At 48.2% G+C, this 25,887-nt stretch overlaps 4 protein-coding genes across 9 annotated transcripts; 2 read left to right on the plus strand and 2 right to left on the minus strand.

The window, feature by feature from the left end:
- Positions 1 to 283: 283 nt before the first annotated feature.
- On the minus strand, positions 284 to 2,294 carry LOC133416324 (cysteine-rich and transmembrane domain-containing protein 1-like). The gene is made up of 5 exons (XM_061703159.1): positions 2,221 to 2,294; positions 1,764 to 1,812; positions 767 to 801; positions 550 to 682; positions 284 to 426 (listed from the first exon to the last, which is right to left on the minus strand). The coding sequence occupies exons 2-5, from the start codon at positions 1,810 to 1,812 to the stop codon at positions 296 to 298; spliced, it is 348 nt and encodes a 115-aa protein (XP_061559143.1). The 5' UTR covers positions 2,221 to 2,294; the 3' UTR covers positions 284 to 295.
- A 1,742-nt stretch (positions 2,295 to 4,036) lies between these two features.
- On the minus strand, positions 4,037 to 9,774 carry apbb3 (amyloid beta (A4) precursor protein-binding, family B, member 3). Its single transcript, XM_061703394.1, has 15 exons — positions 9,535 to 9,774; positions 9,082 to 9,352; positions 8,930 to 8,999; positions 7,948 to 8,117; positions 7,692 to 7,738; positions 7,577 to 7,622; positions 7,279 to 7,428; positions 7,080 to 7,207; positions 6,908 to 6,913; positions 6,716 to 6,830; positions 6,318 to 6,387; positions 6,159 to 6,242; positions 5,967 to 6,076; positions 5,408 to 5,593; positions 4,037 to 4,372 (listed from the first exon to the last, which is right to left on the minus strand). Exons 2-15 carry the CDS (start codon positions 9,127 to 9,129, stop codon positions 4,139 to 4,141), a joined length of 1,464 nt encoding a protein of 487 aa, XP_061559378.1. The 5' UTR covers positions 9,130 to 9,352; positions 9,535 to 9,774; the 3' UTR covers positions 4,037 to 4,138.
- Positions 9,280 to 12,163, plus strand: sra1 (steroid receptor RNA activator 1). Its single transcript, XM_061703393.1, has 6 exons — positions 9,280 to 9,882; positions 10,481 to 10,585; positions 10,850 to 10,927; positions 11,008 to 11,168; positions 11,243 to 11,351; positions 11,777 to 12,163. The coding sequence occupies exons 1-6, from the start codon at positions 9,858 to 9,860 to the stop codon at positions 11,941 to 11,943; spliced, it is 645 nt and encodes a 214-aa protein (XP_061559377.1). The 5' UTR covers positions 9,280 to 9,857; the 3' UTR covers positions 11,944 to 12,163.
- A 76-nt stretch (positions 12,164 to 12,239) lies between these two features.
- On the plus strand, positions 12,240 to 24,820 carry camk2a (calcium/calmodulin-dependent protein kinase II alpha). Of its 6 annotated transcripts, XM_061703388.1 has the most exons (20): positions 12,240 to 12,350; positions 12,468 to 12,578; positions 12,682 to 12,810; positions 13,538 to 13,632; positions 13,790 to 13,849; positions 16,568 to 16,622; positions 16,744 to 16,809; positions 16,896 to 16,968; positions 17,996 to 18,098; positions 18,394 to 18,738; positions 19,008 to 19,102; positions 19,195 to 19,317; positions 19,398 to 19,481; positions 19,934 to 19,976; positions 22,164 to 22,201; positions 22,284 to 22,332; positions 22,538 to 22,613; positions 22,710 to 22,804; positions 22,926 to 23,154; positions 23,858 to 24,820. In XM_061703388.1, the coding sequence occupies exons 3-20, from the start codon at positions 12,749 to 12,751 to the stop codon at positions 23,859 to 23,861; spliced, it is 1,695 nt and encodes a 564-aa protein (XP_061559372.1). In that variant the 5' UTR covers positions 12,240 to 12,350; positions 12,468 to 12,578; positions 12,682 to 12,748; the 3' UTR covers positions 23,862 to 24,820. The 6 variants fall into 6 exon arrangements, 5 of the variants coding, with proteins under 5 accessions (XP_061559372.1, XP_061559371.1, XP_061559373.1 ...); XM_061703387.1 differs by having other exon boundaries at positions 12,240 to 12,578; XM_061703389.1 differs by having other exon boundaries at positions 12,240 to 12,578; positions 18,394 to 18,477.
- Positions 24,821 to 25,887: the final 1,067 nt, after the last annotated feature.

Below are 25,887 nucleotides of genomic sequence, written 5' to 3' on the forward strand. Positions count from 1 at the left end.
GAGCGCCAACATCATCATTATTATTATTCGTTCTAAATGATATCCACGTAAATCCACTGCCAGCATCCCACGTGATGAATGGTGCGCTGGCGCCCTCTCCGGTTGTTTTTATCCCACTGCAACAGTCGCGTTTCAGCTCGAGAGTCAACGACGACGGTGACGTCACAGGGTTCGTTACAACAGTGAAGTGATTCATGACTTTCAAAGGTTTTTATTACTTTGCTGGGTCAGAGGCGACCGCGAAAGCAAAGCTCGTCATCATCACCGTAGCAATGGACCAGAGGAAGCCGAGAGGTCAGAGGTGACGTGTCAGTAGGTCACACAGACAACAACAACACAGAAGGGTGGAGCACGTCGATAACAACGACCTCAAAGCTCCGCCGCCGCCGATGTGGCCCGCACCCTCGTTCTGGTCCACCACGTACACTGGAACACGACATTACATCATCGTCAATTCAAGTTATCGACATTTTGTTCTGTTTGCTAAATGCCAGAATAAGGAGAGAAGCCTTTTTTTAGACCCTTTCTTCAAAGTCCGAAGCGCCCCACCCGTGTGTTTGGGCGGCCCCCCGTAGGCCTTGGGGGCGTCCCAGCCCGAGGGCGCGACGTAGAAGGGCGTGCGGTAGCCGGGCGGGGTCGCGTACTGCTGCGGGTCCTGGTAGTAGTAGGAGGAGGGCGCCGCCTGCGACGGGGGGACAGACAAGCGGCGATGTCATGAGCTGTCGCCACATCCGCGCCGCCTACCGCGTCGCTCGCGTTCGCCTACCTGGTAAGGCGTGGCGCCCGCCGAGCCTACGAAGCCTACACACACACACACACACACACACGGAATCAGCAGCTCTGAACATCTTGGAAAAACACAAATTGAAGCACTCAAAAGTAGAGTGGCTAAAACGACTCCCTTTTGTCATTGGTGAAGTTAAAGCAACGTTGAATTCCCATTTGGACGTACGAGGGCGCTCCATCATTGCACTCGGCCTTTTCCCTGATTCATCCGCGCAACGCCGGGCTAACTCCCGTTTCCACGACGGCCATTCCCAATGAAAGCTAACATTTCTGTCCAAGCACATCAACAAAAGCATATTTGCGCCGCCCGGAACCGATCGGCCATCGTCCACGTTTACCGCACGGACATTTGTCGCAGACAGACGCACCGTTGGGCCCGTGGAAAACATTGCCAGAAATGAAGGAGGAGCAGTCCGGAAGACACTACTAAGTGTCATGTACATACCACATGATTTATGAGTGAGCTAAATGGTAGATTTTGTTTTTAACCTCAAATGGTAATCACTAGTGCGCTAATGCTAATAGCCAATACCAACTGTTTAGCAAAGGCTTGATTTTTTTTTATTTACAGAATAGAAATAAAATGCATGTTAGTAGTAAAATATATCATTTTGATGATGATGACCGGAGCACTCGACAAAATATCGGGAGCACCTTTGACCCGACAATGTCAAGAAAAAGAAAAACGTGTTGCCTGAGTGGTGTTTTTGGAAATGAGGAACCAAAACTGCGCAAACAAAAGCAGCCAGCGCAGCACGACAGCCCGAAGGACGTTGACAACTTTGCATTCCTGCAGCTCTGGCTGACTACGTTTGATTTGATCTATTCTTATATTACAAAACAAATTGGGACAAACATGACAGTGCGATTGAACAGCTTTAAGTGAAGCATTTTTTCATTCAACTCATGATTTCATAATATACAGTCTATCTATCTATCTAATTAACCAGATAACCTTTGGACCAATCAGCACCCACCTTGGGCCGGTGGAGGCGGGGCATACGGGGGAGGGTGGTCGGCACTCATCTGGAAGGACAAAGATGATATCGGCGATGACGTCACGGCGACACGTGCGCTTAATATGGGATGGCGGCGAGAGAACAATGTCGCGCTGTCGGACGCGCATAGCGGCGCTAATCCAATTGAGGCCTGTTTCCACGGCAACCGCGCTGTTGATTGTTCGGAGGAAAACCCTCGGAAAAAAACTTACACGTATACAAATATGGATTGTATATGCAGCATGTGAAGTTTGGTAACTTCAAATTCAATGAACTTTAAAGCGTGACGCAGTGCCACTTGTAAGCGCCAATTTTCTGCATTTTCCAATACAACATTCGATTCAATAACTGCCATTAAAATGTCAAAGTCAACGTTTCGATGAGGCAAGTTAGCGCAAGAAGAAGACGAGGAGGAAGAAGAAGATGGCGAAGTTACCTTCTTGACGCTCAGGCGCGGGATGGACGTCGGCGCTCCCTCGGGCTGGGTCACGTGGCCTCGGGGGAGGTCGCAGCTTCCTCCGTCGCCTCCCTCCTCGCCTTATTCCTTTGCAGTGGCGTGCGAAGGCGCGTTGCCGCCGGGGCACACCGCGCTATGTGCCACCCGTCGACGGTGGGGGCGTGGGGACATTGTCCTGCTTCAAAACACGTTTTTCCCAAGCGAAAGTCCTTCGACGAGTCGGAGGCCCATCCAAACCAGTTTGGATGCCCCCTCAACGCCCCCGTTTGCGCGCCACTGTCCCTTCTTCGTTATGGTCATACCACAGGCGGTTTGAAAATGATTTTTGAACATGAAAAATCTCGTTTAAGATCAAATACGGAGAGGGGTGCTTCGACTTATGACTTGAATCTGTTCAGTGACTGAGCTTGTAAGTCTTTTGACTCATATGTCAAATTGCGCGAAGTCGAGCGGACGTCGTGTCGTCCTCTGTCGCCATCTAGCGGCGGCGTGTCTGAAGCTTGCGCATTGAATTTTGTCTTTCAAAACGAAGCAAAACATCGACCGAGTGACGGACGGCTCAAAACGTCGGGACAATTTCTTCATTTTGAATGAAGCTAACATGCTAACACGCTAACAGGCTTTTGGAATTCATTCAATCATTCATTCATCTTCCGTTCCGCTTTATCCTCACACGGGTCGCGGGCGTGCTGGAGGCCATCTTCGGGCGAGAGGCCATGTACACCCTGAACCGGTCGCCAGCCAATCGCAGGGCACATAGTCTTCCTCTCATGGTCTTCCTCTCGCTCTCTTGCCTGGCCGCTCCACCCTCATCATCCTTCTAGCAATATGCTCACTATTTCTCCTCTGGACGTGTCCGAACCATCCGAGTCTGCTCTCTCTAACTTTGTCTCCCCGAAACATCGAACCTCGGCCGTCCCTCTGATGAGCTCGTTTCTCCTTGTATCCGACCTGGTCACTCCTCGAGAGAGAGAACCTCAACATCTTCATTTGCTCTGCTTCCTGTCGTCTCTTCAGTGCCACGGTCTCTACTCCGTCCATCATGGCCGACCTCACCAGTGTCTTCTAAACTTTGCCCTTCATCCTGGCAGAGACTCTTCTGTCACATTACACACCCGACGCCTCTCTTTTTTGATGACATTTTTACCATTTGTTAAAATATTGGGCGGCACGCTGGCCAACCGGTTTGCACGTCTGCCTCACAGTTCTGAGGTTGCGGGTTCAAATCCGGCCTCGACTGTGTGGAGTTTGCATGTTCTCCCCGTGCCTCCGTGGGTCTTCTCCGGGCACTCAGGTTTCCTCCCACATCCCAAAGACATGCGTGCTAGGTTCATTGAAGATTCTAAATGGCCAATGGTTGTTTGTTTCTACGTGCCCTGCGTTTGGCTGGCGACCAGTTCAGGGCGTACATCGCCTCTTGCCCGAAGACAGCTGGGATGGGCTCCAGCGCGCCCGCGACCAGCGTGAGGAGAAGCGCCTCAGAAAATGGATGGATGAATGTGAAAGTACTGCTTATTGTGAAGTGAGTTGAACTGCCATGAAGCGCTCGTATCTCAAGTTTGCGCTCCCAAGTCAAAGCAAAAATGCGATCAAACGACGGCTCGTATCTCGAAAAACTCGTAAGTCGGGTCACTCGTTTCTCAAGGTGCCACTGTATATATGTATATTATATACTGTATGTATGTTTATATATATGTGTGTGTGTGTGTGTATTTATGTCTTGTGACATCACAACCCTCAAATAAAGCTTGCGTGCATCCAATCAGATCAACATTAAATGTATTTATTTCATCAGCGGGCATCCGTGACACAGGTCACATGACCACGCGTCGGCGGTCGGTAGGAAGTCCAACCCGAGTTCTTGTGAGGGACCGCCTTCCATTTTGCGCGTCCACCGTTACGAGGTGGCAGCCTGTTTGTTCCGGAAGGTGTCGAAGAACGCCATCATGCCCCTGCGAACGCCCACGCCGTGGCCGCCGTTTCCCTTCCGTGGCGACACGCCGCCGTTGCCGCCGCCGTGGAAAGTGGCGCCGTCCATGGAGTTGGCGCGTTTAACCTTGGGCGCGGTGGCGTGCCACAGCCGGCTCCTGGGCGGCGGCGTCTGAGCCACCAAACACTTCTGATACTGAACCTGTAAGGAAACGCGAGATATCAGTGAAGGAAGTCACAAAGTACAAAGTACTGCACTTGAGTCCATTTCTTTTCAGTTATCATAACCTAGCATATTTTTTTTTAGCCACTTCACAATGTTAGTAAAGCTACGGGAACAAGTTGTTTTCATAGCATTAGTGTTAGCATTAGCATAAGTTAACCAACAAGGGAACCTATCTTGTCTTTTCTTATCGAAACGGTATTTTATATAAGTTTTAAAAATGTACTTTTGTACTTGAGTATATTTCACAGTCGACCTTTTTACTTTTACTTTAGTAAAGTAGTTGAATCGGTACTTCTACTTTTATACGTGAAGTATTTTTTTAGGGTAGGGTTAGCGTTAGTCACACGTGTACAAGTATGTTTACATGTAGCGGTACTGTCGTCTGTTGTTTATCGCGTGCGTTCCGTTCCCGAACCTCGCAACATTGATGAAAATTCTATTAAGTGGTGACCATACTTTTATTTAATTATTGATATATATTTTAAAGCTTTACGCATAATACCAATGGAAGATATGCTTGTGAGGTGCAGGTATTATTTTTGTCCACTTGGGGTCGTCATCCTCACAGTATAGCATCTGTGACCTTGAATGTGGCCTGGTGCGTGACATGTGCGTCAGCGACATTAAAGTACTAACAATGTTTACTTTGCAGTTGTGTAAGCCAGTTCTGCTTTGCAATAGACGCATTGCTCTTTATAATTGTTGCAAGCGTGGTAAGGAGCCCTAACTTTGGACATTCTCTGTTTTTTTTTTTTTTTTTTTTTGCACGCTTACTATCCTGGCTCGCACTTTTTGCCGTAAGTTTAGTCCGTGTGGAAAAATGATTGCCGCAAAATCCCGCGATGTAGCGAAAAAGTCGCCATCCAAAATTACAGGTGTACAATTTCAAATATCCGCGATACAGTGTGACGGCGTAAAGTGAACTACGACATGGCAAGGGGCGACTGTACTTTTGCCATTTCTGATCAAATGTAACGCTAAGCGATGCTAGACTAAGCTAAGCTAGCTCACCATGCACGCCGCCTGGACGGCTTCCGACAAGAGGCCGGCGTCCGGCTCGCACCAGAAGACGTGACATTCGAAACGCTGCCGGCCGCCGTCCACGATGACGGCGAAGGTGCGATTGTCGTGACCCACGCCCAGGAAGCTGAGGAAACGCACCTGACACGCCCACACTGGCTCCTCCCCTTCTTGCTGCTGCAGTTACAAAATAAGACAACAAATCCAACTTGGACATAAAACAGGAAGTTGATGCAAACAAAGAAAAAAGTTCACATAGGACGTAGGAAGTTGTAGCAAAATAAAAATAAAAAAAACGCAGATAGACAAAGTAAGTACTAAAAAAATAAAACAAGTGCCACATTTGCCACAGACAGGAAGTTAAATCAAAATAAATTGAGTAGTCCAACAGATAGGATGTGACATCAAAATAAGTCTATGTTTGGACACAGACAAGAACTTTTACAAAATAAAACACCATGTCTGTATGGGACATAGGAAGTTGGAGTAAAATAAAAGAAGTCCACCTGGGACACATCCAGGAAGTTCGATCAAAATAAAGCAAGTTCACCTTGAAGACAGACAGGAAGTTGTCCGTCACGTGGATGACGGTGGCCTCCCACTCGTGGCGTTGGGTGGAGTTCATGATGCTCTCAATGGCCAAGTTTAACACCTCCATGCCTTTAACACACACACACTCGGGTGAGTGGTTCAGCGCAAAGGGGCGTGGCCTAGGCGGTCATGTGATGTCGGTGTCGGGTACCCATGGCGCGGGACACGGGCAGGTTGCCGACGTAGTCGACGTCAAACTTGTGGACGCGCTGAAGCCCCGCCTCCAGGAATTCCACTGGAAGACACAAGTAAGGAGGAGGAGTCAACAGGCGGCCAATCAGAGCAGAGCGCGGGCTCGTCGGCCCGTCACCTTGTCGAGGCAGGTCTTCGGGAGAGATGCTGTCCGTGGAGAGCGAGCGGGACGTCTGCTGGGACATCGTCTGAGGACGCCAACGGGGGAACGTCATCGGGTGGGTGACATCATCATGTGATGTGACACCGTCGTGAGTGACATTGGCATGAGCGACGTAAGATCGTGTGACCTTATCATTGTGTGAGATCGTCATCATGTGTGATATCATCATGACGTGTAACATCAACCTGTATGACATCATCGTGCGTGACATCATGGTGTGTGACATCATCACGGTGTGTGCGAAATCATAAGCACGGGTGACATGATGATCATGGTGTGTGACATCATCTTGTATGACATCATCGTACGTGTCCTGTGACATGGCGTGTGCGCCGGCCTAAGGTGCGACTGACCTGCGAGCACATGCGATGCAGCGCGGCGGCGATGGCCTTGGCGGGCGCGTCGCAGCGGAACACGTGACACTTGAGCACGCAGCTGTCCTTATCGGCCGCCACGAAGGCGAAGTCCCTGAGGACGAGAACACGCGTGCCGGCGTCCGCGCTTGTTTACCTGCGCTGTGTGCTGTGTGTGTGCGCGCACATTACCTGTCCCTGCCAGGTGGGGGCGTGGCGGCAGGCAAAGAGACACACGTGATCAGTGACGTGTTAGCTTAGCACAGTGATCTTAGCTTAGCTTAGCTCAGCATCAAGACCTAAGCAGGTGCTGTGTTTTGTGGCGGGTGAGACAGTGAAGCCGGCTTCCTCCCGAATGGCTCACCTGCCGTTGTTGCTGCCCACCCCCCACACGCGGATGTTGATGATTGGCTGACAGTACAAGAGGGTGTGGTCTACCGGGTCCAGGAGAGTTAGCGTGTCCCGCTTCAGAAGCAGCCTCATCTCGCTCCCCTGCAGACAAACAGACAGATGTCCTTCAAGAACGCCAGACAGACAGACGGACAGGCGGAGGCACGTCTCACCTCCCTCAAGAGCCCCGGCCTGTCTCGCTCCTCGGGGGGTCCGCAGCGGGACAGCTGTTGGATCACGTTGCCCACCGCCAGACTGCTGCGACCCGGCGACAAGTCGTCTTCCTCCACCTGGAGCCAGCCCAGCGAGCGCACCGAGAAACACTGACGGACGGACGGATGAGAAGACGGACGGGTGGGCAGACGTCACCGTGGACAGATGTGGAGAGAAAGGAGGACACGCAGATGAGATTAAAGGAGATTAAGCGGAGATTAAATGCGCTGCTTTGTGTGTTTGTGTGTGATGTCATACCTGTGAGTTGTCGTCATGGCGACAGGAGTCGTCCGCCCTCCGAGACCTTCAACCGCAACATAGGCACGATGTGTGCACGCTGTGTGTGAGTGTGTGTCTGTGTGTGTTTTGTTACCTGGTGTCAGGTGGGACTGCACTGAAGCCTTGTGGTCTTTGGTCATCCTTCGAAGAGCAAACACCAGAGAAGAAGAAGTTCTACGTGACAGGAAGTTGTTTAAAAAAAAAAAAAAAAAAGCCCACTTTGGCCACAGGCATAAATTTGTACAATGGAATAAAACACGTCCATCTCGGACACAAACAGGAAGTTGTGTCAAAATCAAACACCTCTCTCTACCTGTGACACAACACAGCAAGAGAAGAAGAGGACGGACCTGCGCGTCAGGCTGCGGCTGCGTGGGCGTCCCGTTGAGTCGGGGGTGCTGCCATTGGGTGGCGCCGGTGGGCACGTGCCAGTAGTAGGTTCCCGTGGAGTCTTGGATGGTCTTCCAGCCAGAGGGAAGGTCCGGGTCCAGCAGCAGGTTCTGGTCGCTCCAGATATTGTCTAACACACACAAGCGCACGAGACATTGGACACTCGAGTCAGTGAAAGTACAGGCACAGTTGTGTTTTGTCTTTTCAGGTTTTTTTCCAACCGTGATCCTAAGAAAGTGAGAAGCGGATGTTGTCCATCAAATGGTTGAATGATTCAATTCTACTCATTGGCAAGACGCCACCCTTCTTCCGCTCTCTGCTCACGATACATACCACTACCCGCACTCTCTGTTGCAGCGGTATAATCAACCTTTTTAGTCGAGAGGTGCAACAATTTATCGATGAATCGACAACTAATCGATTGTAAACTAATCAACAACTATTTTGATCATCTATTCATCATTTAGAGAATGTGTTTAACTTAGCATTGTCCAAAATATACGCAATCTCAGCCTCTCAACAGCATAAGACATAAGACATTTGCAAACGTCTGCTTTGACTTTGCAAAACAGCGATCAACATTTTGCCTGAGTTTCCCTCGGATGTGACTGACCAAACCAGGAACCGAATCGTAATCAGTTTATGTTTGCAATTTGAAATAATGTCCTGTTTGGAAATTAAAAAATGTTTTTTTATCCGATTCATCGATTAATCGGAAAAATCTTGACAGAATAACTGATAATTAAAATTGTTAGTTGCAGCATAAAGAGGCTTAAATAATTAATGAGGCAGCGCAGACAGGAAGTGCAGCGGTGGACGCTTCTTTGCAAACTCATCTTCTTCTTCTTCTCCCTAAACTTCAGAAACCACGGCAGATGTGCGCACGTTTCTTGTAAGTCGTGTTAGCGTGAAGACAAAGTTGATTTCACGAAAGGGCCTTACCGTCGCAGTTGACAATGATGATAGCCAACATGTAGTCCTTGCCCATCATGGCTCCAATCAGACGCTTGCCCTCCAGAGTGCGCACACACCGCAAACTCACTCATAGGCCTACACGTTCACACACACACACAAACTCAAAAACCTACACGCACAAGGGCCTTCAAGCTCTCTGCATGTCTTTGTTTCCACGGCAACAGCATCAGTCTCGTGTACTTGTGTGATGGTGTCTTCTTCTTGTCTCACTGATGGAGCAGGCAGTGACACAACCACTCCCTCCCGCTCTCCTCCCCCTTCTGGTGACGTCACCAGCGCCCAGCGCTCGCTCCTCGTTATGGCGACGTCACCGTGCTCCTCTCTCGCTCCGCCTTCCAATTAGGTTACGGCACGACAGCGTCAACTCCACTCAAGTTTTTGTTTTTAATTCTGAGCAGAAAATATCAGGTCATAAATAAATAAATAAAATAAGAAGAAAGAAAGAAAGAAACAAACATTTTTTTTAAAGATATGAACGATTTAAAGAGGCAAAGTTGATCATATTCACATGGTTACTTATTTAAAATTTTAGATCTGAATAGTATAGGTTTCCGCTCCATTGGTGTACGTACTTTGCGACAGACAGCGGGCGCTTTACGGCAAAGGCTACACACACCCAATCTGGTTACATTGTAGTATTTTGAAAATACAATTTTCAAACGTTTATGTTAACAAATAACTACGCCGAAGTCCCCATGACACTACCTCTTTTGTACAACACGAACAGTCGTCATACATGAGGACAATCCTCGTGCGACGCCGGAGAATTACCCCAAAGCTAACGCAAGTTAGCACTGACGCCATCAGAGCGCTGCCCCTTAACCCGGAAATAAAACTACGTTTTGTTTGTTATCTTGGCGTAGAGTTTGTTTACTCTCGTCAACATTAACACACAATGGAGGAAATATACGTCAAACCAGGTAAGAGGATTAAAATACAACGTTAATTAGCAAATACGATGTGCTGTCGAGCTAACAGCTAAGTAGTAGCTAGCACGACACGTCACAGTCGATATGTTATTATGTACAAGTGTGGTCTCCTTAACACTGAAAGCTTAATTTTGTATCCTGCCAAAAGCAATATTTGACAATATTTCTTCTTGTATGCGGTTTTTGACGTGTTGACAAGGTAACTCATAGATATGAAGACTAGAAACGCCAGGGCGCTGAAGCAGCCTGGCTAGCCGACGTGCTTACGTGGCGGCCATTTTTGGGAGGTCGACGTTCCCAGCAAAGGCAATGCATGGACATTGAAATTAAGTCGTAACTTGCTAATTTATCAACCAATTTTAACGATGTTTACTTTTTTGTCAACGCCAAAGCGTGTCTCAATAATACAGAACAGCCCCCATGTTGTAATTGTACAACAGCACAATGTACGGGCATCTTTGGTCTTTTGGCTTTCTTGCCGTCCACACACATTGAGGGGTCTGACGAGGAGTGTCGTACCAGCTGTTCATATCTATGAGGATATCGTATTAAATGTCATTAAATCATCAAATCTGAACGTGTCGTCCAGGTAACCAGGAACGAGGATGGAACGACCCCCCACAGTTCTCCTATGGCCTCCAGACGGCCGGCACGCCACAGAGGAACCTCATGAACAAGAGGCCTGTGATGCCTGGTCTCACAACGTTTCTTGTACTTGTGTAGCATTAGTAACTGTGTACTTGTGTGGTGGCACGCTGCCGTGTACTTGTGTAGTAGTGTTGGTCACAGTTTGGTGTTGTCAGTGTGTAGTGTTAGTCCCGGTGTTGTTGTGTCACAGTGTTGTGTTGTACTTATGTAGTGTCAGGCGTGTGTTGTAAATGTGTAGTGTTGTTGTTGTACACGTGTAACGTTGTAGTTTACAATCAGCGTGACTGTCTTTTCCGTGATTGGTGGGTAGACGCTGCGGCCCCGCCCAAGACTCCACATTCCAGCCCCTCCGGTCCACTGCCATGTGGTGTGGCCCCGCCTCCCGCAGGTCAGACGCCGCCATTTTGTTGGAGTCAAATCAAGTTGCGTGTACACTGACATCTTTCGTCCGTTCGGCCCCTCGTAAAGGGGGTGCGCCCGAATGGAAGGCCACGCCTCCCGCACCCACCGCGGGGCCAAAGAGGATTCAGGGTGATGAGGACTGCGGCCAGTCGGAGGCAGAGCCTGGCGCGGAGGGTGTGGCGGAGGTTCTGCAGCGAGCGCTGGCCACATGCAGGCGGGACGTCGCGGTGAGTCGTGCGATCCGGCGATCACGTCGTCCACTATTGGTTGATTTGGAACACATGGTTTATCCTTTGCGCAGCCCCAAGTGTGTAACGATATGGAAAAGAGACTCCGCCTCTTTAAGGACAGCTGGACATCGGGACGACTAAGTCTCCCTGTGAGGAGACGCATGAGCGCCTTGTCGCGAGGTTTGTCCGTCTGCCGTGGTGGCTGTTTTTTGTCTGCATGTCCGTTCTTGTGACTGTTGTCGTGTGCTCGTGTGATTATAGCTGAGCGGCACGGTGGTCGACTGGTTAGAGCGTCAGCCTCACAGTTCTGAGGACCGGGGCTCAATCCCCGGCCCCGCCTGTGTGGAGTTTGCATGCTCTCCCCTGTGCCTGTGTGGGTTTTCTCCTGGCACTCCGCTTTCCTCCCACATCCCAAAAACATGCATGAATTGGAGACTCTAAATTGTCCGTAGGTGTGAATGTGAGTGCGAATGGTTGTTTGTTTGTATGTGCCCTGCGATTGGCTGGCAACCAGTTCAGTGTTCAGTTGTCGGGACTTTTATTTTGCCAAATATTGGAATGGGCCTCAAAAAATCCATATCGGCGACTGTCTCGTGTGTGTCCAGAAGTGGAGGCGGGACGCTGGGACCAGGCCGACGAGATCCATCGCTCCCTGATGGTGGATCACGTGACGGAGGTCAGCCAATGGATGGTCGGCGTCAAGCGACTGATCGCCGAGACCCGAAAGCTCCACCCAGAAGTGTCGGACCACGGCGACACCTGTCAGTCGTGACCTTTGAACCTTTCAAAGCAGGTGGCGGCGGCGGGAGGTCAAAGGTAATGAGGAGGGAGGGAGAATGTTGTTGCCATAGCAACCATCCAGTAGCTGCCGTTCTCCTTGTGCTGACTGACCAATCAGAGTGCTTCAACACCAAGGAAGTAAAATGTTGTTTGTTTTTTTTCCTTTCTGGACGTTTGACTTGAGGATAATAAAAATATACATGATGACGTCATGAGTATCACGGATCATTTTATGCTCTCAACCGCCACGTTAGGCTTGCCTTGCCGGCACCGCATGGGCCCAGCAGGGGGCGGCAAATGTTCAATTGTGTGTTTGGGGGAGGGGGGTGGGGGGCTGCCAGAAGAGCTTGGCTGACCAATCACGTGACCGGACGAGCGGGTAACACGCCGAACACCCAGGTGAGGTCAAAGTCTGCCTGGGCAAAATATCGATCAATATTTAGTCCGATATTGAATGTTGATTTTCATGTAGTGTAATATATATTTATAATTCGTGTCTTTCATTTGCAACACTAGCAGACAAAGTGAGAGGATGCAGTTGCCATGGCGACCCTGCCTGCGCGTATCCTGGCCCGCGATTGGCTGATTGGGGGGTGGGGGGGGTGAGTAGGCGGGGAGCTGAACCTGGTGAGGAGCCGCTCTTCATCACCTCCATCTTCTTCATCATCTTCTCACTTGGGCAGAAACAAACGAGTTCTCCTCCTCCTCCTTCCTCCTCTCCTCCATCCAGCTGCTGACCTTCATCATCATCACCATCATCTTCCTCCCATCCCTGACCCTCGCCCCGCCGGGTCGCCATGGCAACAGTCATTTGCACTCGTTTCACTGAGGAGTATCAGCTGTACGAGGAGCTGGGAAAGTAAGTTGCTGAGTTTTATGACGATTGTTTGTGCGACGACTTCAAAACTTGCGCATATTTTAAATTCCTATTCATGCTACGGGTGGATGGATGTGTGTGTAGAATGTACAATGAGCTGGATGGAGGAGTGGGAGACCTCTCTGACCTCACCCACTCACCACCTTCACACACGCACAGGTCTCTTACATAAGTTGTGTGGGTGTTCTCTGGAGACGCAGCAGACATATTTCCTCATTGGTTTGATTTTTGTGAAACCTCCAGAAGAATCATCATCAATCAAAATATTGATCTCCTGCTATGCTTCCTTGTTTCCTTCCCCGCTTACCGAATTAGTTTTCCGTTTCCTTGTTCTCGTTTCTTTTCTCCTTTGTTTCCTTGCTCCATTATGTTTCCTTGTTGCCTCGTGTCCTTGCTCCTTTACTCTCCTCTTTCCTTGCTCCCTTGTTTCCTGTCTCCTGACTTTCCTTGCTTCCTTGTTCCCTTACTCCCTTACTATTCTCTTTCCCTGCTCCCTTGTTGGCTTGCTTCCTTGGTTCCTCCGGTCTTTGCTATCTCCCTGATTTCCTTGCGCCCCGTTTCTTGTCTCCTTTTTCTCTTTCTCCCGTTTCCTTGTTGTCTTGTCCCTTCTGTCCTTTCTCCCTGCTCCCTGATTTCCTCAGTTCCTCCTTTCCTTGCTCCCTTGCGTCCTTTCTCCCTCAGTTGACGAAGTGTGTGTGTGCGTCGGCAGGGGTGCGTTCTCGGTGGTGCGCCGCTGCGTGAAGGTTTTGTCCGGTCAGGAGTTCGCCGCCAAGATCATCAACACCAAGAAGCTGTCGGCCCGAGGTGAGACGCGCGCCACCGCTTCGCCGTCTACGGCGAGGTGGGAAAAGTCGACGCTTTGGGGCCCGAGCGTCGGCCGAAATCGGACGCGTGGGCGTGGTCCGCTGCGGACCGCCAACGTCGTTGACGCAATTGAAACTTTCTCTTTCTGTGTTGTCAGATCATCAAAAGTTGGACCGCGAAGCTCGAATTTGTCGCCTGCTCAAGCACCCCAACATCGGTGAGTGAAAAACGCCCGAGGGTGAAGATGATGAATTATGGACACGGCGCTTGCCGCCGTGCCATCGATAATTCATGTGATGTCATCATCGTGTGACCGAGATCGTTCGAGAGCGGGAACAGGGGAGGCCAGGCAAAATGTATTTATTCAGTTTTCTAGTTCTCATGAAGTGTTTTGGGAATTGATTTGTTGTCAATTAAAAAAAAACTGTACAGATACATTTAACATTTCTAACTAAATAATAATTATTATAGTTAATCATGAAAATGTATAAATAAATTAGTCATTCAGTGTTTTATTTTTTTAATTACAATTAAATTCATTAAAAATAATAAAAGTAAAGAAATATTAATAGGAGCCACATACTCTTTTACATTTTACATACTCAGGATTTTAGATTAATTAATTGGTTAAGTAATTGAAAGAGCACTGAGTATAAGGATCACAAAGAAATGAATATTAGTAAATCAATTGTATTTTAACATTTATATAACTGAGTAAAATAGTGTTTCATATATATTCAACATGGCGGCACGGTGGACGACTGGTTAGCACATCTGCCTCGCAGTTGTGAGGAGTTCAAGGGGTTCAATCCCCGGCTCAGCCTGTGTGGAGTTTGCATGTTCTACCCGTGCTTGCGTGGCTTTTCTCCGGGCACTCCGGTTTCGTCGCACATCCCAAAAACATGCGTGCTCGGCTGATTGGAAACTCTGAATTGCCCGTAGGTGTGAACGTGAGTGCGAATGCTTATTTGTTTCTATGTGCCCTGCAATTGGCTGGCGCCCGAAGATAGGTGGGATGGGCTCCAGCACGCCCGCGACCCGTGGGAGGAGAAGCGGTACAGAAAATGGATGGATGGATATATTCAACATTTAAAATTGCTAAATTGGTTAAGTAACAAGTACAGCATTTTAAATGAAAATTGTAATTAATTAAAAGTAAATTTTAATATAAGTGGAAAAATAAATAAATAGAGGAAAAATGTGCATCTTTTTTCAACACTTTAGATGAAATATTTGGTTGATTATGAGAAATTTAGTTATGAATAATAAAATAAATATTTTAAAAAATACATATACCTTCCAGCATTTTTAAGCAAATAATTGGTTAATTCATTCACTAAATTGCTCATAAATCATTCAATAAAATATTTGTAAAAACGGCACACAGTAGACATTCCACATTTTCAATAAATTTTTAAAATTAATTATAATTCGTTATATCGATCCATCCATCCATTTTCTACACCGCTTATCCTCACGCGGGTCACGAGCGTGCCGGAGCCTATCCCACCTGACTGTGGGCGAGAGGCAGGGTACGCTCTGAACCGGTCGCCAGCCAATCGCAGGGCACATAGAAACAAGCAACCATTCTCACTCACAATCACACCTACGGACAATTTAGAGTCTTCAATTAACCGAGCACGCATGTTTTGGGGATGTGGGAGGAAACCGGAGTACCCGGAGAAAAGCCACAAAAGTGAACATGCAAACTCCACACAGGTGAGGCCGGATTTGAACCCGCAACCTCACAACTGTGAGACAGATGTGCTAACCAGTCGGCCACTGTGCGGCCAATTATATTATATATCAAATAAATTCATTTTTGTTTTTACCTAATCCATTTGTCTCATTTGAAAAAGATTTGTGAAAGTGCTCGGCCTCCCACTTCAGCCAATCACAGCACACCTCTGAAATTGGTTCGTATGTCACATGTCACGCGTCTCATGTCACATGACCATCTCATATTGAAATCATGACACGCTAAACGCAAGGCACTGCATTTATTTTGGATGACTGTGTGGAAGCGAGCCTGCTGCCCACACGTGCGCGCACACACACACACACACACACACACACACACCTGTGTTAAAAAAGCTCTTAGAGAGAAACAATTAGATTTTTCTCGCCAAACACTCCTACACATTGCATCAGTGTGTGTGTGTGTGTGTGTGTGTGTGTGTGTGTGTGTGTGTGTGTCTGTGTATGTGTTGTCAGGAGGCTTTTGACGTTTTCACCTAAAGACACTGTTGCCTGGCAACACACACACACACGCACCGAGTTATGTTACGTAAGCCTCCTCGGTATCTGCGGCGCATCACCCACCCACACAGAGCCGCCATTGGACGCTGGGCCGCAGCGAGCTTTCCGATTGGTCGCTTCGGTGCACCTGAGGTCATTTTCCTCTCAAAACGCACCTGCTGGCCGTCCAGTGTGCATAAAACACACAAAGTGATCACGTTTATGATTAAAACTGGTCATTTTTATTGTCAAAAGCACAGAATTATTGTTAAAATTTTCTATTTCCTTCCCTTTACTTTGCTCCCTTGTTTTCCTTACTTCCCCATTTCCTCGGGTACTTTCCCTCTTGCTCCCTTGTATGTGTACTTCCCTTTCCCCTTTGTTTTGCCCCCTCGTGTCTTTTTTCCCTGCGTTCCGCTTGCTCCTTTGTTTCCTGACTCCTTAACGCTCTTCTTTCCTTTCTACCTGCTGTCATCTCTCCCTCGCTCCCTTTTTCCTATCTCCTTGGTTTCTTTGCTCTTTTGTTTTTCCTTCTCCCTTGTCTTTTTTTCTCCCGTGCTTCCTTGTTTCCTTTCTCCCTTGTGTCGCTACTTCCCTCTCCTTGCTCCTTTTGTTTCCTTCCTCTCTTCTTTCCTTGCTCCCCTGTTCCTCTGGCTTCCTTTTTTCCTTGCTCCCTTGTCTCCTCGCTCCCTTGCAGTGCGCCTTCATGACAGCATCTCGGAGGAGGCTCATCATTACCTCATCTTTGACTTGTGAGTCTTTTTTTGGCCGACCTATGATGCCCTAGTTTTTGCGTTCAGTACCGATGGAAAATTGGATGTTACATTGACTCCTTCTTGTGTGTGTGTGTTTGTATGTATGTGTGCGTGTCAGGGTGACAGGTGGCGAATTGTTCGAGGACATCGTCGCCAGAGAATATTACAGCGAAGCTGACGCCAGGTGAACGACTCGCAATTAGCAAATCTTCAGCCGGCGTGTTTAACGTGCTACGTTTTTCACGTCTGACCTTTGAACTTTGTCAACAGCCACTGCATCCAGCAAATTCTGGAGGCGGTGCTTCACTGTCACCAGATGGGCGTCGTCCACCGAGACCTGAAGGTTTGCGCTGAGCCCCTCATAGTAATAATTCATTTTTAGGGGCCGACCGATTAATCGGCCGATATTAGCCCTTTTCAAATCGGGGGATTCGGCCATTTTTCTCTCTGTTGTGAAGTTTAACAAACGCTAATGGACAAAGTCTTGTAAAACAGTTCAATGTTCTGCCTGTAATTCATGACTTTATTGTTGTAAGAATGACTGCGGTTTGATGACATCATATGATGAGTTGATGCTGAACTTGCTAAAATGTTGTTTTCTTTCTGGCTGGTGTCTTCAGATCAAAGTTCAATACGTGTATTTCATTTATATACAAATATGATATGTGTAAACCCAAACGAAGCCTCAAGATTGGCTGTTGTCATCTTTGGTGGTCTTGAAGACGTTGAAAGTTCCCACGGCTGCTCTGTTGCGATCTCCTGCTGTTGACTTCCGCCATTTAGCCGAGCCAGAAGGAGTTGTCGCGGCCCGGGAGGGATGTGGTAACCGGAGAGGGTCCTTACGATAATACGGGCGGTCGGCAAGGTTCTGGAGAAGCTGCAGTTTTTGTCGTGATTCGGGGAGACCAAAGGGGAAAGCGTTGCAATAATCCAGCCGGAAGTGACGAGGCTACGAAGTGTCGGCCGTTGAAGTGAACGTGGGCATAGCGGGTGATGTGGTTTATGTGTGCTGTCGGGGATGACAGCCAGACTCTTAACCTGAGGGGAGGGGGAAACGGAGGAAAAATTGGAAAAACACATTTTGGCTTTATCACTTGAGTTGTAGAAAGTTGGATGAGAACCAGCGTTTGAGTTCAGAGAAGCAGTCAGTAAGGGAGGAAGGGTGGCATTGGGTCACATAGGGAACTACAGCTCTCAGCAAATGTTGCCAAGAGGGAGGATGTAGGTGATAAAGAGGAGGGGACCCAAGTCAGAGCCCTGGGGCACAGCAGAAGAAACGGGGGCACGGATGGGATTTGAATGATTTCATTTGAACAAGCTGGCATGTTGTTAGTATGGTTAGCACACCTGTCGTCGTTGTCGTCGCGCAGCCGGAGAATCTGCTACTGGCCTCCAAGTCCAAGGGGGCGGCGGTCAAGCTGGCCGACTTTGGGCTCGCCATCGAAGTGGAGGGCGAGCAGCAGGCCTGGTTTGGTGAGTGCGCGACGTCGTCATCTTCACCATCACCACTATCATCGCAATCATCACCGTCATCTTAATATCACCATCATCATCATCGTCCTCATCGCTGTCATCGTACTTATCTTTTTTATCATCGGCGTCATTATTATGATCATCATTGTCGTCGTCGTCGTCGTCATCATCATCATCATCACCACCACCACCACTGATGGTGTAGGAAACATCTCGACTCACTTCATCTGTATCTCAATGAGGACCACCTAGCAACCATGTTGTTAAGGTAGCTGCTTTGTGTGTGTGTCCTTAGGCTTCGCAGGGACTCCTGGATATCTTTCTCCCGAAGTTCTTCGGAAGGATCCTTACGGGAAAGCCGTCGACCTCTGGGCCTGTGGTCAGATTCCATCCGTCGCTGCCTTGTCTCCTTCACTCCGCCACTCCTCTCCTTGTCTCCTCTGCTCTTCTCCTCGTTGCTTTTACTCCCTCACTCCTTTCCTACTTTTACCACTTTGTGCTTTCCTTCTCTTTATCTCCTCGACTCTTCTCTGTGTTTATGTTGTTCTCTCTGTTCATCTCCTTCTTTCCTCCACTTGTCTTCTTGTTTCCTCTCCTCAGGTGTGTCCTGTCTCCTGGCGTGTGTCTTTTGTGTCCTCAGGTGTGTATTGTCTTCTCAAGGCGCGTTTGTCTTTTGTTTCCTTATGTGTGTTCTCAGGTGTCCTCGATTGTCTGTTTTGCATCCTCAAACGTGTCCTTCGGTGTGTCCTCAACTATTTGTCATTTGTTGTCTGTTTTGCGTGTGTTTTTCTCAGCCCTCAGACGCATCCTGAGGTGCGACCTCAGATGCGTCGTCAGTCGTTGTGTTTTGCCTGCGCAGACGTTTCCTGCGGTACGTCCTCCTCAGGTCTGTGTTTTTTCCGCCCTCAGGTGTGATCCTGTACATCCTTCTGGTGGGCTATCCTCCCTTTTGGGATGAAGACCAGCACCGTCTGTATCAGCAAATCAAAGCCGGAGCGTACGACGTACGAGGTCACACGGTCACACGACGGCCACGTAGCCAACGGCGCGACTGTCGGTTCCTGCGACGCTTAGCGGCCTTCCTTGTGCTTCGCAGTTCCCGTCCCCCGAGTGGGACACGGTGACCCCCGAGGCCAAAGATCTCATCAACAAGATGTTGACCATCAATCCGGCCAAACGCATCTCAGCCGCCGAGGTCCTCAAACACCCTTGGATCTCTGTGAGCGATCTTTTGCCTCTCTCGTGATTGGTCCAGGGTGACGTGCGTGTTAACGTGTGCGTGCTAACGTCTGCGTACAGCATCGCTCCACGGTGGCGTCCTGCATGCATCGACAGGAGACGGTGGAATGTCTGAAGAAGTTTAACGCCCGCCGCAAGCTCAAGGTAGGAAAGGAAAGCGCTCGTCTGATTGGCTGGAAAGTCTTTGTGATGTCACACGTTTCCGTTGTGTGTCGTCGCGACTCTTTCCAGCCAATCGCAGTTCACATCACTCATGTTTATTCTTCTTGCCATCTTTCCTTATCTCCTCCTCTCCTTCCTTCCTTCAATCCTTCTTTACTTCCGTCCTTCTCTATACCTTCTCATTTTGTCTCTTCTTCTGTCCTTCCTTCTCTATTTCTCTACTTCCTTTTCTACTACTGTCTATCTGTCTTTCCTTTTCTCCTTTCTCTCCTCTATTTCTCTACTTTTCACCTTCCTTCGCTGCATGTATCTTTCCATCTGTCTTATTCTTCCACCTTCTCCATTTTTCTGTCATTTTGTCCTTTCTACCTTCTTTGCTGTTTTATCTATCCTTCCACCTTCCTTCCTTCTTTCTCACCTCTTCTTCCTCCCAGGGCGCCATCTTGACGACCATGTTGGCCACCCGCAACTTCTCGGGTAGGTCAGCGGCTGAATGGATGAAGTTTATATGTGATGACGTCGTCTTGCTCCCATTGGTGGAGGTGCTGAGCTTCTGTTCTGACCTTTGACTTACATGCTAACAGTAGACTAGCTGCTAGCTGACTCACAATTATCACATTGACGCGGTGTGCGTGTTCGCAGCTGTGGTCACACGTCAATCCCGTAGTCGTCTATTAAAAGTTGTTGTTGTTGCTCAGCTTCAACAAGCTCACAAAGTCCTGGTCTTGGTCATAGTGCTAAACCCTGTCCAACTCCTCCAATTGATTCCAATCGTGCGTTTGATCCTGTTATTTGACCTGGTAGTGGTCCTAGACCAGTTTCCCGTACTGGTTCTGGTCCAACACCTGGTACCGAACCTGATCCTAGCCCTAGTCCTGAACTCATTGCAAGATTTGATCTGAGACTTGGTCATCACGCTAGTTCTTGTTCTAGACCTGCTGGTTGTAGTCCTGCACCTTGTCGTGTCCTAGACCTTCTGGTACTTTTTCCTCACCTTGTCCCGGTCCTAGCCCAAGACCTAGTCCCAGAGACTAGACCTAGTCTAGGACTTGGTCTTATCGCTAGTCTTGATCCTAGACCTCTTGGTCCTCATCCTGCACCTTTTCCTGGTCCTAAGCCTGCTGTCCTTAGTAGTTCCTGTCCTGGTCCTAGCCTTAGACATGGTCTTGGGTCAAGATCAGATCAAAGATCTGGTCCTAGTTCTAGTCCTGATCCTGGAACTGCTCGTCCTAGCCCTAGTCCTGGTGCTAGATTTGACCAGAGCCCTGGTCCTAGTTCTAGTCCTGCTCCTAAACCTGAGCCTGCCGGTCCTGATCTCGGTACTAGATTTGATTTGAGACCTGGTCATAGTACTAGTCCTGGTTCTGGACCTGCTGGTCCTCGCCCCAGGCCTGATCCCAAGTTTTTCTGCCAGGGTGTGTGCGGCGACGTTGTGTATCTTGTGTCACGTTTGAGGAATGTTTGGTGTCAAGTGTTTTCTAAATGTGGGCTCTGACTCGTACTCGTACTCGACTCCGATCTGCTCGCTCGCTCGTGTCTTGGTGGGCCGCACGCACGCTGCTGGACGCTTGTTTTTTTTGTTTGTTTTGTTTTTGTTTGTTTTTTAAACTTTGATCTGGATATTTTTTACCCTCCTGACGCCTTTTGATCACCTGGACCACATCGAGCTACAGATCTAGACGTACGCCGATAGAGCTGTAGCAATTCAGCGGTAGTCAGTACAGAGGAGTAGCTCGACAACTAGTCAGTATAGAGCTAGTGTAGGCAGAACAGTATACTTAGACGTAGGATATTATGTGTAGATCTAGATTGAATATAGCAATAGTAGCTCTACTGTACACTAGTAAGAATAGACCTAGTGTAGATAGAATAGTACCTTTCGATGTGTAGAGCTACTGTACATAGAGTAAGGATAGTCAATATAGGGCTAGTAGCATACATAGAGCAGTACATCTTGAACGTATTGTAGAGATAATGTATCTAGAGCAGTACATCTCGAGGTAGGATAGTGAGCATAGAGCTAGAGTACATAGAAAGTAGAGCCAGACATACAGTAGTGTAGATCTGCTACAGTGTAGGTAGAGCAGTAGATCGAGACATGTAGCATTATTGAGCTAAATTAAGTAGAATAATAGATCTAGAAATTATAGAGCTAGTGTACATTGAGGTAGTATCCCTGGAGTCATAGATCGGTAGAATAGTAAACATAGAGCTAGAGTACATCGAGCTGTAGATAGCGATAGAGTAGTATCGATCTAATGTTGGGAGAGCAGTAGATTGAAAAGTAGTGTAGTGCAGTGTAGTTGTAGTAAATCTAAAGCTAGTGTATTTAAAGCATCAGATCTGGAGGTAGGATCGTAGTAAGTGGAGATCTCGTCTGCAAAATAATTAATCTGGAGTATAGAGCTAGTGGATGTAGAGGAGGAGATCTGGTAGTAAGCGTAGATGTAGTGTACATAGATCATTATATTATAGAGCTTGTGTAGGGAGATCCGTAAGATCCAGCTAGTAGTAGTAGTAGATATAGATCTAGCGTAAACGGACAATAAGGTACAGTAGGTAGAGCGGTGGTGATGTGGCCGCTGGTACAGGCGGTGGCGCTGTTCGCTGTGACGGTCACGCTGTTGCTGCTGTTGTGCGTCTTTGTTGTCGTCCCGCCCGCAGGAGGAAAGAGCGGCAACAAGAAGACGGACGGCGTCAAGGTGAGGGGGGGCCTGGGGGGACCGCAGTTGACCAATTGGTAACAACTTCCTGTTGAGTAACACGCACTTCCTGCCACCTCAGGAGTCGTCAGAGAGCACAAACACCACCATTGAGGATGAGGACACTAGAGGTACACACGAACAGGCAAATTATCACACGCGCACATGCACATTCACGCACACGTACATCCGCACAGACATGTACACACTCGCACATAAAAACACATACTCACACACACTCAAAACATATACGCACGACGACACACGGGCACTGATGCGCTCACATATCATGTGTGTGTGTGTGCGCACGCGCGCGCCCCTGTGTGCCTGTGCCAGTGAGGAAGCAGGACATCATCAAAGTGACGGAGATGCTGATCGAGGCCATCAGTAACGGCGACTTTGAGAGCTACACGTGAGTACGCGCTTTTATTGTGAAAGTGGAGAGAGAGGAAGTGGCCGTCGCTCACCGCCGGAAGTGCCTGAGCCGCTTCCTGCGCTTCGTCCTCAGCAAGATGTGCGACCCGGCCGTGACGGCGTTCGAGCCGGAGGCGCTGGGGAACCTGGTGGAGGGCCTGGACTTCCATCGCTTTTACTTTGAAAACTGTGAGCACATTTCCATTTCCTGCTTACTCCATGCTACTTCCTCTTCCCTGATTGTGTTTTTGTGTGTATTCGTGTGTGTGCACACACACGTTTATCTGTGTATCTGTGTGTGTGCGTGTAGTGTGGTCCAAGAATAGCAAGCCGGTGCACACCACGATCTTGAACCCTCACATCCACCTGGTGGGCGAGGAGGCGGCGTGCATCGCGTACATCCGCGTCACTCAGTACATCGACGCCAACGGGACGCCACGCACCGTCCAATCGGAGGAGACCAGGGTGTGGCACCGCCGCGACGGCAAGTGGCAGATTGTCCACTTCCACCGCTCGGGCTCGCCCTCCACGCTCAGCAAGTACGGCGCACCTTAGCTGCTAGCGGGCCAGCACGTTGGAAGTTACTTGGTTAGCAATATCCCAGTTAGCCTGCTAGCACTTTAGTAGCTAAGCTGGCTGCAGATATAGAAGTTAGTCAGGTAAAACTAGCAGTAAATTGACTCGCACTTCAGCAGTTAGCTGGCTAGAATTGGCTCACATTTTATTTTCATTTCATTTTTTTGTATCACTTTAGCTAATGGTGGCTTGCACTTTTGGAATTAGCTGGCTAACACTTTGAAAGTTACTTGGCTAGCAAATTAGGAGTTAGCTCACTAGCATCTAAACTGGGCTGTTAATAAGTTAGAAATGTAGCAGTTGGCTGACTAGCACTAGGCAGAACGTAATCTGCTAGCTGGCTACAACTTTCGCGGTTAGTTAGCTAGAAATGCAGACGTTACCTGTCCAGCACTACTTGCTATCACTTTAACAGCTACCTGGCTAAAACTGTAGCAGTTGGCTGACTAGTACTGGTTAGAACTTTAGCACCTAGTGGGCTGGCACTTTAGCTGGCTAGCATTGGCTTGCTCTTTAGGAGTTATTTGGTTAGAAATTTAGCAGTTAACTGGCTGTCACTTTAGCATTGGGGCTAGCACTTTTAACTATCTAGCTAGCAGTGACTATCACTTTATTTAAAGACAATTATTTAGGCTTTTTTTTTGTCCTGTGTTCGTCTTCACCTAGCTAACGTCCTGTGTGGGCGGTCCTTGGACGAGGTCATCGTCGCCACGACAACCGATTGATTGACAGCAGGCCAGTCACGTCGACAAACAGGAAGAGGAGGAGCCCAGGGCGGGGCCAAAGCACAACGACCCCTTCATTGTCTGTCCCTGACAAATCCGACCACCCCTTTTTTTTTTTCTTCAGCCACGCCCCCTTGTGAACTCTTTGATCTGTTTTCATGTGACTAAATTGACTGGACGCCTCCCTCACCGCATGCGTCACAGTGCCCCCCTGTGGCTGGAGGGCTTATAGCTTAGCCTAGCTGGTGCAAAGTGGATTGTATATTTATTGAATGTAAACAGACTCGAGGTGACTGGTGCGTGCGTGTGTTTGTTGCTAGCTAACCAGCAGGGGGCGCTATGACAGAGCCCGGTTGTTGTTGTTGTTGTGGCAATTGGTTCCATCCAGACGCTTCCTTTGTCTCCGACCTTGCGAGCTTCCATACACATCTGCACTTAAACTCCGCCCCATCAGGGGTCTGCTGCCTCCAGGCCCCGCCCCCTCCATTACATGTGGGAGGAGTCTAACATACTTAGGATGTAGTAATAATTTTTTTTTAAATTTGATGTCTTTGCCAGGGTTTTTTAGCTCGTTAGTTCGATTGAAGCGCTTGAATGATCAATTAGCTGCTTCTTCTCCTGTGTGTGCGTGTGTTAGTGAAAGTTTGTGCTTGTGTGTGCATGCACGTCTGTCTGCGAGACCCTCCCAGATGTGTGTGTGATGATGTGTTTGTGTGTGTGTGTGTGTGTGGGTGTTAGTGCAGGTGTGTCTGTGTCCCCGTGTGTGCGTGTGTTCTCCTTCTGCTTTCTATTGCATGCGTTTGACTTTGACAAGCAACTTCCTGTTTGGAGCTTTGTAGTCATGTGACTTTTGGCTCGTTTACATCCAAGCAGACAAATGTTTTTGTTCTTTTTTTTTTTTTTCATTGACTATCTATAGGCTGATCATTCCTGGTTGGTTCTTCACGGCTAATCGGCTGCTTTAGATTTTCTTTGTTAGCTTAAACTGCTTCGAAAATGAAATCTTCTCGTGTACTCAGTGGAAATCTTCCTGCCGTTGTGATTGGGCGCTGATGACGTCATCACGGTAATGGACAAGAAGCAGTTTTTATTTTGTAGTTGCACTTTTTAGCATTGTTAGCCTGGTGTCTGAGGCAAAGGCTAATCGGCTGCGTTTGTTTTTCTTTGGCTAGCGGCTTTGAAAGTGAAATTTTCTCGTGTGCCCTGTGGAAATCTTCCTGCGGTTTGCTCTGACGCCGCTGACGTCATCACGCGTCACATTGATGAACAGGAAGCAGTTTTTCTTTTCCTTTTAGCTTTAGCATTTTAGCAGCTGTTGCTTGGGCGCTGAGCTAAGACGCTAACTCGACCGGGTTTGCTAAACATGGTAATGGTCACGTCTCTCAGGTGAAGCGACGACACAAAACATGGGGCGGGGGAGGGAATATATAAATATAGATGAAATAAAAATAAAAAGTGAGTCAGTGTTGTGACGTGTAAGCGGCCGCATGCTCGCTGCGTAACAGGAAGTGAACATGACGTGCGTGCACGCAGGTGAGAACGTGCACGTGTTTCTCCTGCGTTGTGCTCCAGTGTTGTCAAATTTTAAAAATCTATTAAAAAAAAATGATCAAAATGAACAACTGACTTCATGTGCTTGATTTTTTTTTCAGGATTAATAAATAAATAATTCATTTACTAGGGTTTGATATATTAATAATAAATTCTTATATTACGAATATAAATAATGCAGTGTTGCCTTGCGGTTCACCTATTGTGGATTTACTTCATTGCGGATTTTTTTTCGTATTCGTATCGTGCATAATTGCCACATATTGCCGGATTTTAAGTGTATTCACGTTTTTTTTTTGTGTTAAAATAAATGCTGCCTAGCCTAAGACATTCAAACTGTAGCCAAAAAAATACACATTACAAGGCATTACTGTACAAGATTTTAAAAGGTGTTTAAGAGTATACAAAGTGGTGATAACA

This window comes from Phycodurus eques, chromosome 17, assembly GCF_024500275.1.
Source record: "Phycodurus eques isolate BA_2022a chromosome 17, UOR_Pequ_1.1, whole genome shotgun sequence".
In the NCBI taxonomy this organism is placed as follows: Eukaryota; Metazoa; Chordata; class Actinopteri; order Syngnathiformes; family Syngnathidae; genus Phycodurus; species Phycodurus eques.

What these genes read in the sequence shown, in the direction of transcription:
- sra1 (XM_061703393.1), top strand. Translation starts at nt 9,858, where the DNA reads ATGGAGGAAATATACGTCAAACCAG. An exon ending in CATGCAGGCGGGACGTCGCG is followed by an intron (nt 11,169 to 11,242) that starts GTGAGTCGTGCG and finishes TCCTTTGCGCAG; the next exon opens with CCCCAAGTGTGTAACGATAT. An exon ending in CATGAGCGCCTTGTCGCGAG is followed by an intron (nt 11,352 to 11,776) that starts GTTTGTCCGTCT and finishes GTGTGTGTCCAG; the next exon opens with AAGTGGAGGCGGGACGCTGG.
- apbb3 (XM_061703394.1), bottom strand. Translation starts at nt 9,129, where the DNA reads ATGCTGTTGCCGTGGAAACAAAGACATGCAGAGAGCTTGAAGGCCCTT. An exon ending in GGCCGGGGCTCTTGAGGGAG is followed by an intron (nt 7,208 to 7,278) that starts GTGAGACGTGCC and finishes GTTTGTCTGCAG; the next exon opens with GGGAGCGAGATGAGGCTGCT. An exon ending in CCGTCCAGGCGGCGTGCATG is followed by an intron (nt 4,373 to 5,407) that starts GTGAGCTAGCTT and finishes GTTTCCTTACAG; the next exon opens with GTTCAGTATCAGAAGTGTTT.
- LOC133416324 (XM_061703159.1), bottom strand. Translation starts at nt 1,812, where the DNA reads ATGAGTGCCGACCACCCTCCCCCGTATGCCCCGCCTCCACCGGCCCAA. An exon ending in CCCGCCTCCACCGGCCCAAG is followed by an intron (nt 802 to 1,763) that starts GTGGGTGCTGAT and finishes GTGTGTGTGTAG; the next exon opens with GCTTCGTAGGCTCGGCGGGC. An exon ending in GGGGCCGCCCAAACACACGG is followed by an intron (nt 427 to 549) that starts GTGGGGCGCTTC and finishes GTCGTGTTCCAG; the next exon opens with TGTACGTGGTGGACCAGAAC.
- camk2a (XM_061703387.1), top strand. Translation starts at nt 12,749, where the DNA reads ATGGCAACAGTCATTTGCACTCGTTTCACTGAGGAGTATCAGCTGTAC. An exon ending in TGTGTCTTTTGTGTCCTCAG is followed by an intron (nt 18,739 to 19,007) that starts GTGTGTATTGTC and finishes TTCCGCCCTCAG; the next exon opens with GTGTGATCCTGTACATCCTT. An exon ending in AGAAGACGGACGGCGTCAAG is followed by an intron (nt 22,202 to 22,283) that starts GTGAGGGGGGGC and finishes CTGCCACCTCAG; the next exon opens with GAGTCGTCAGAGAGCACAAA.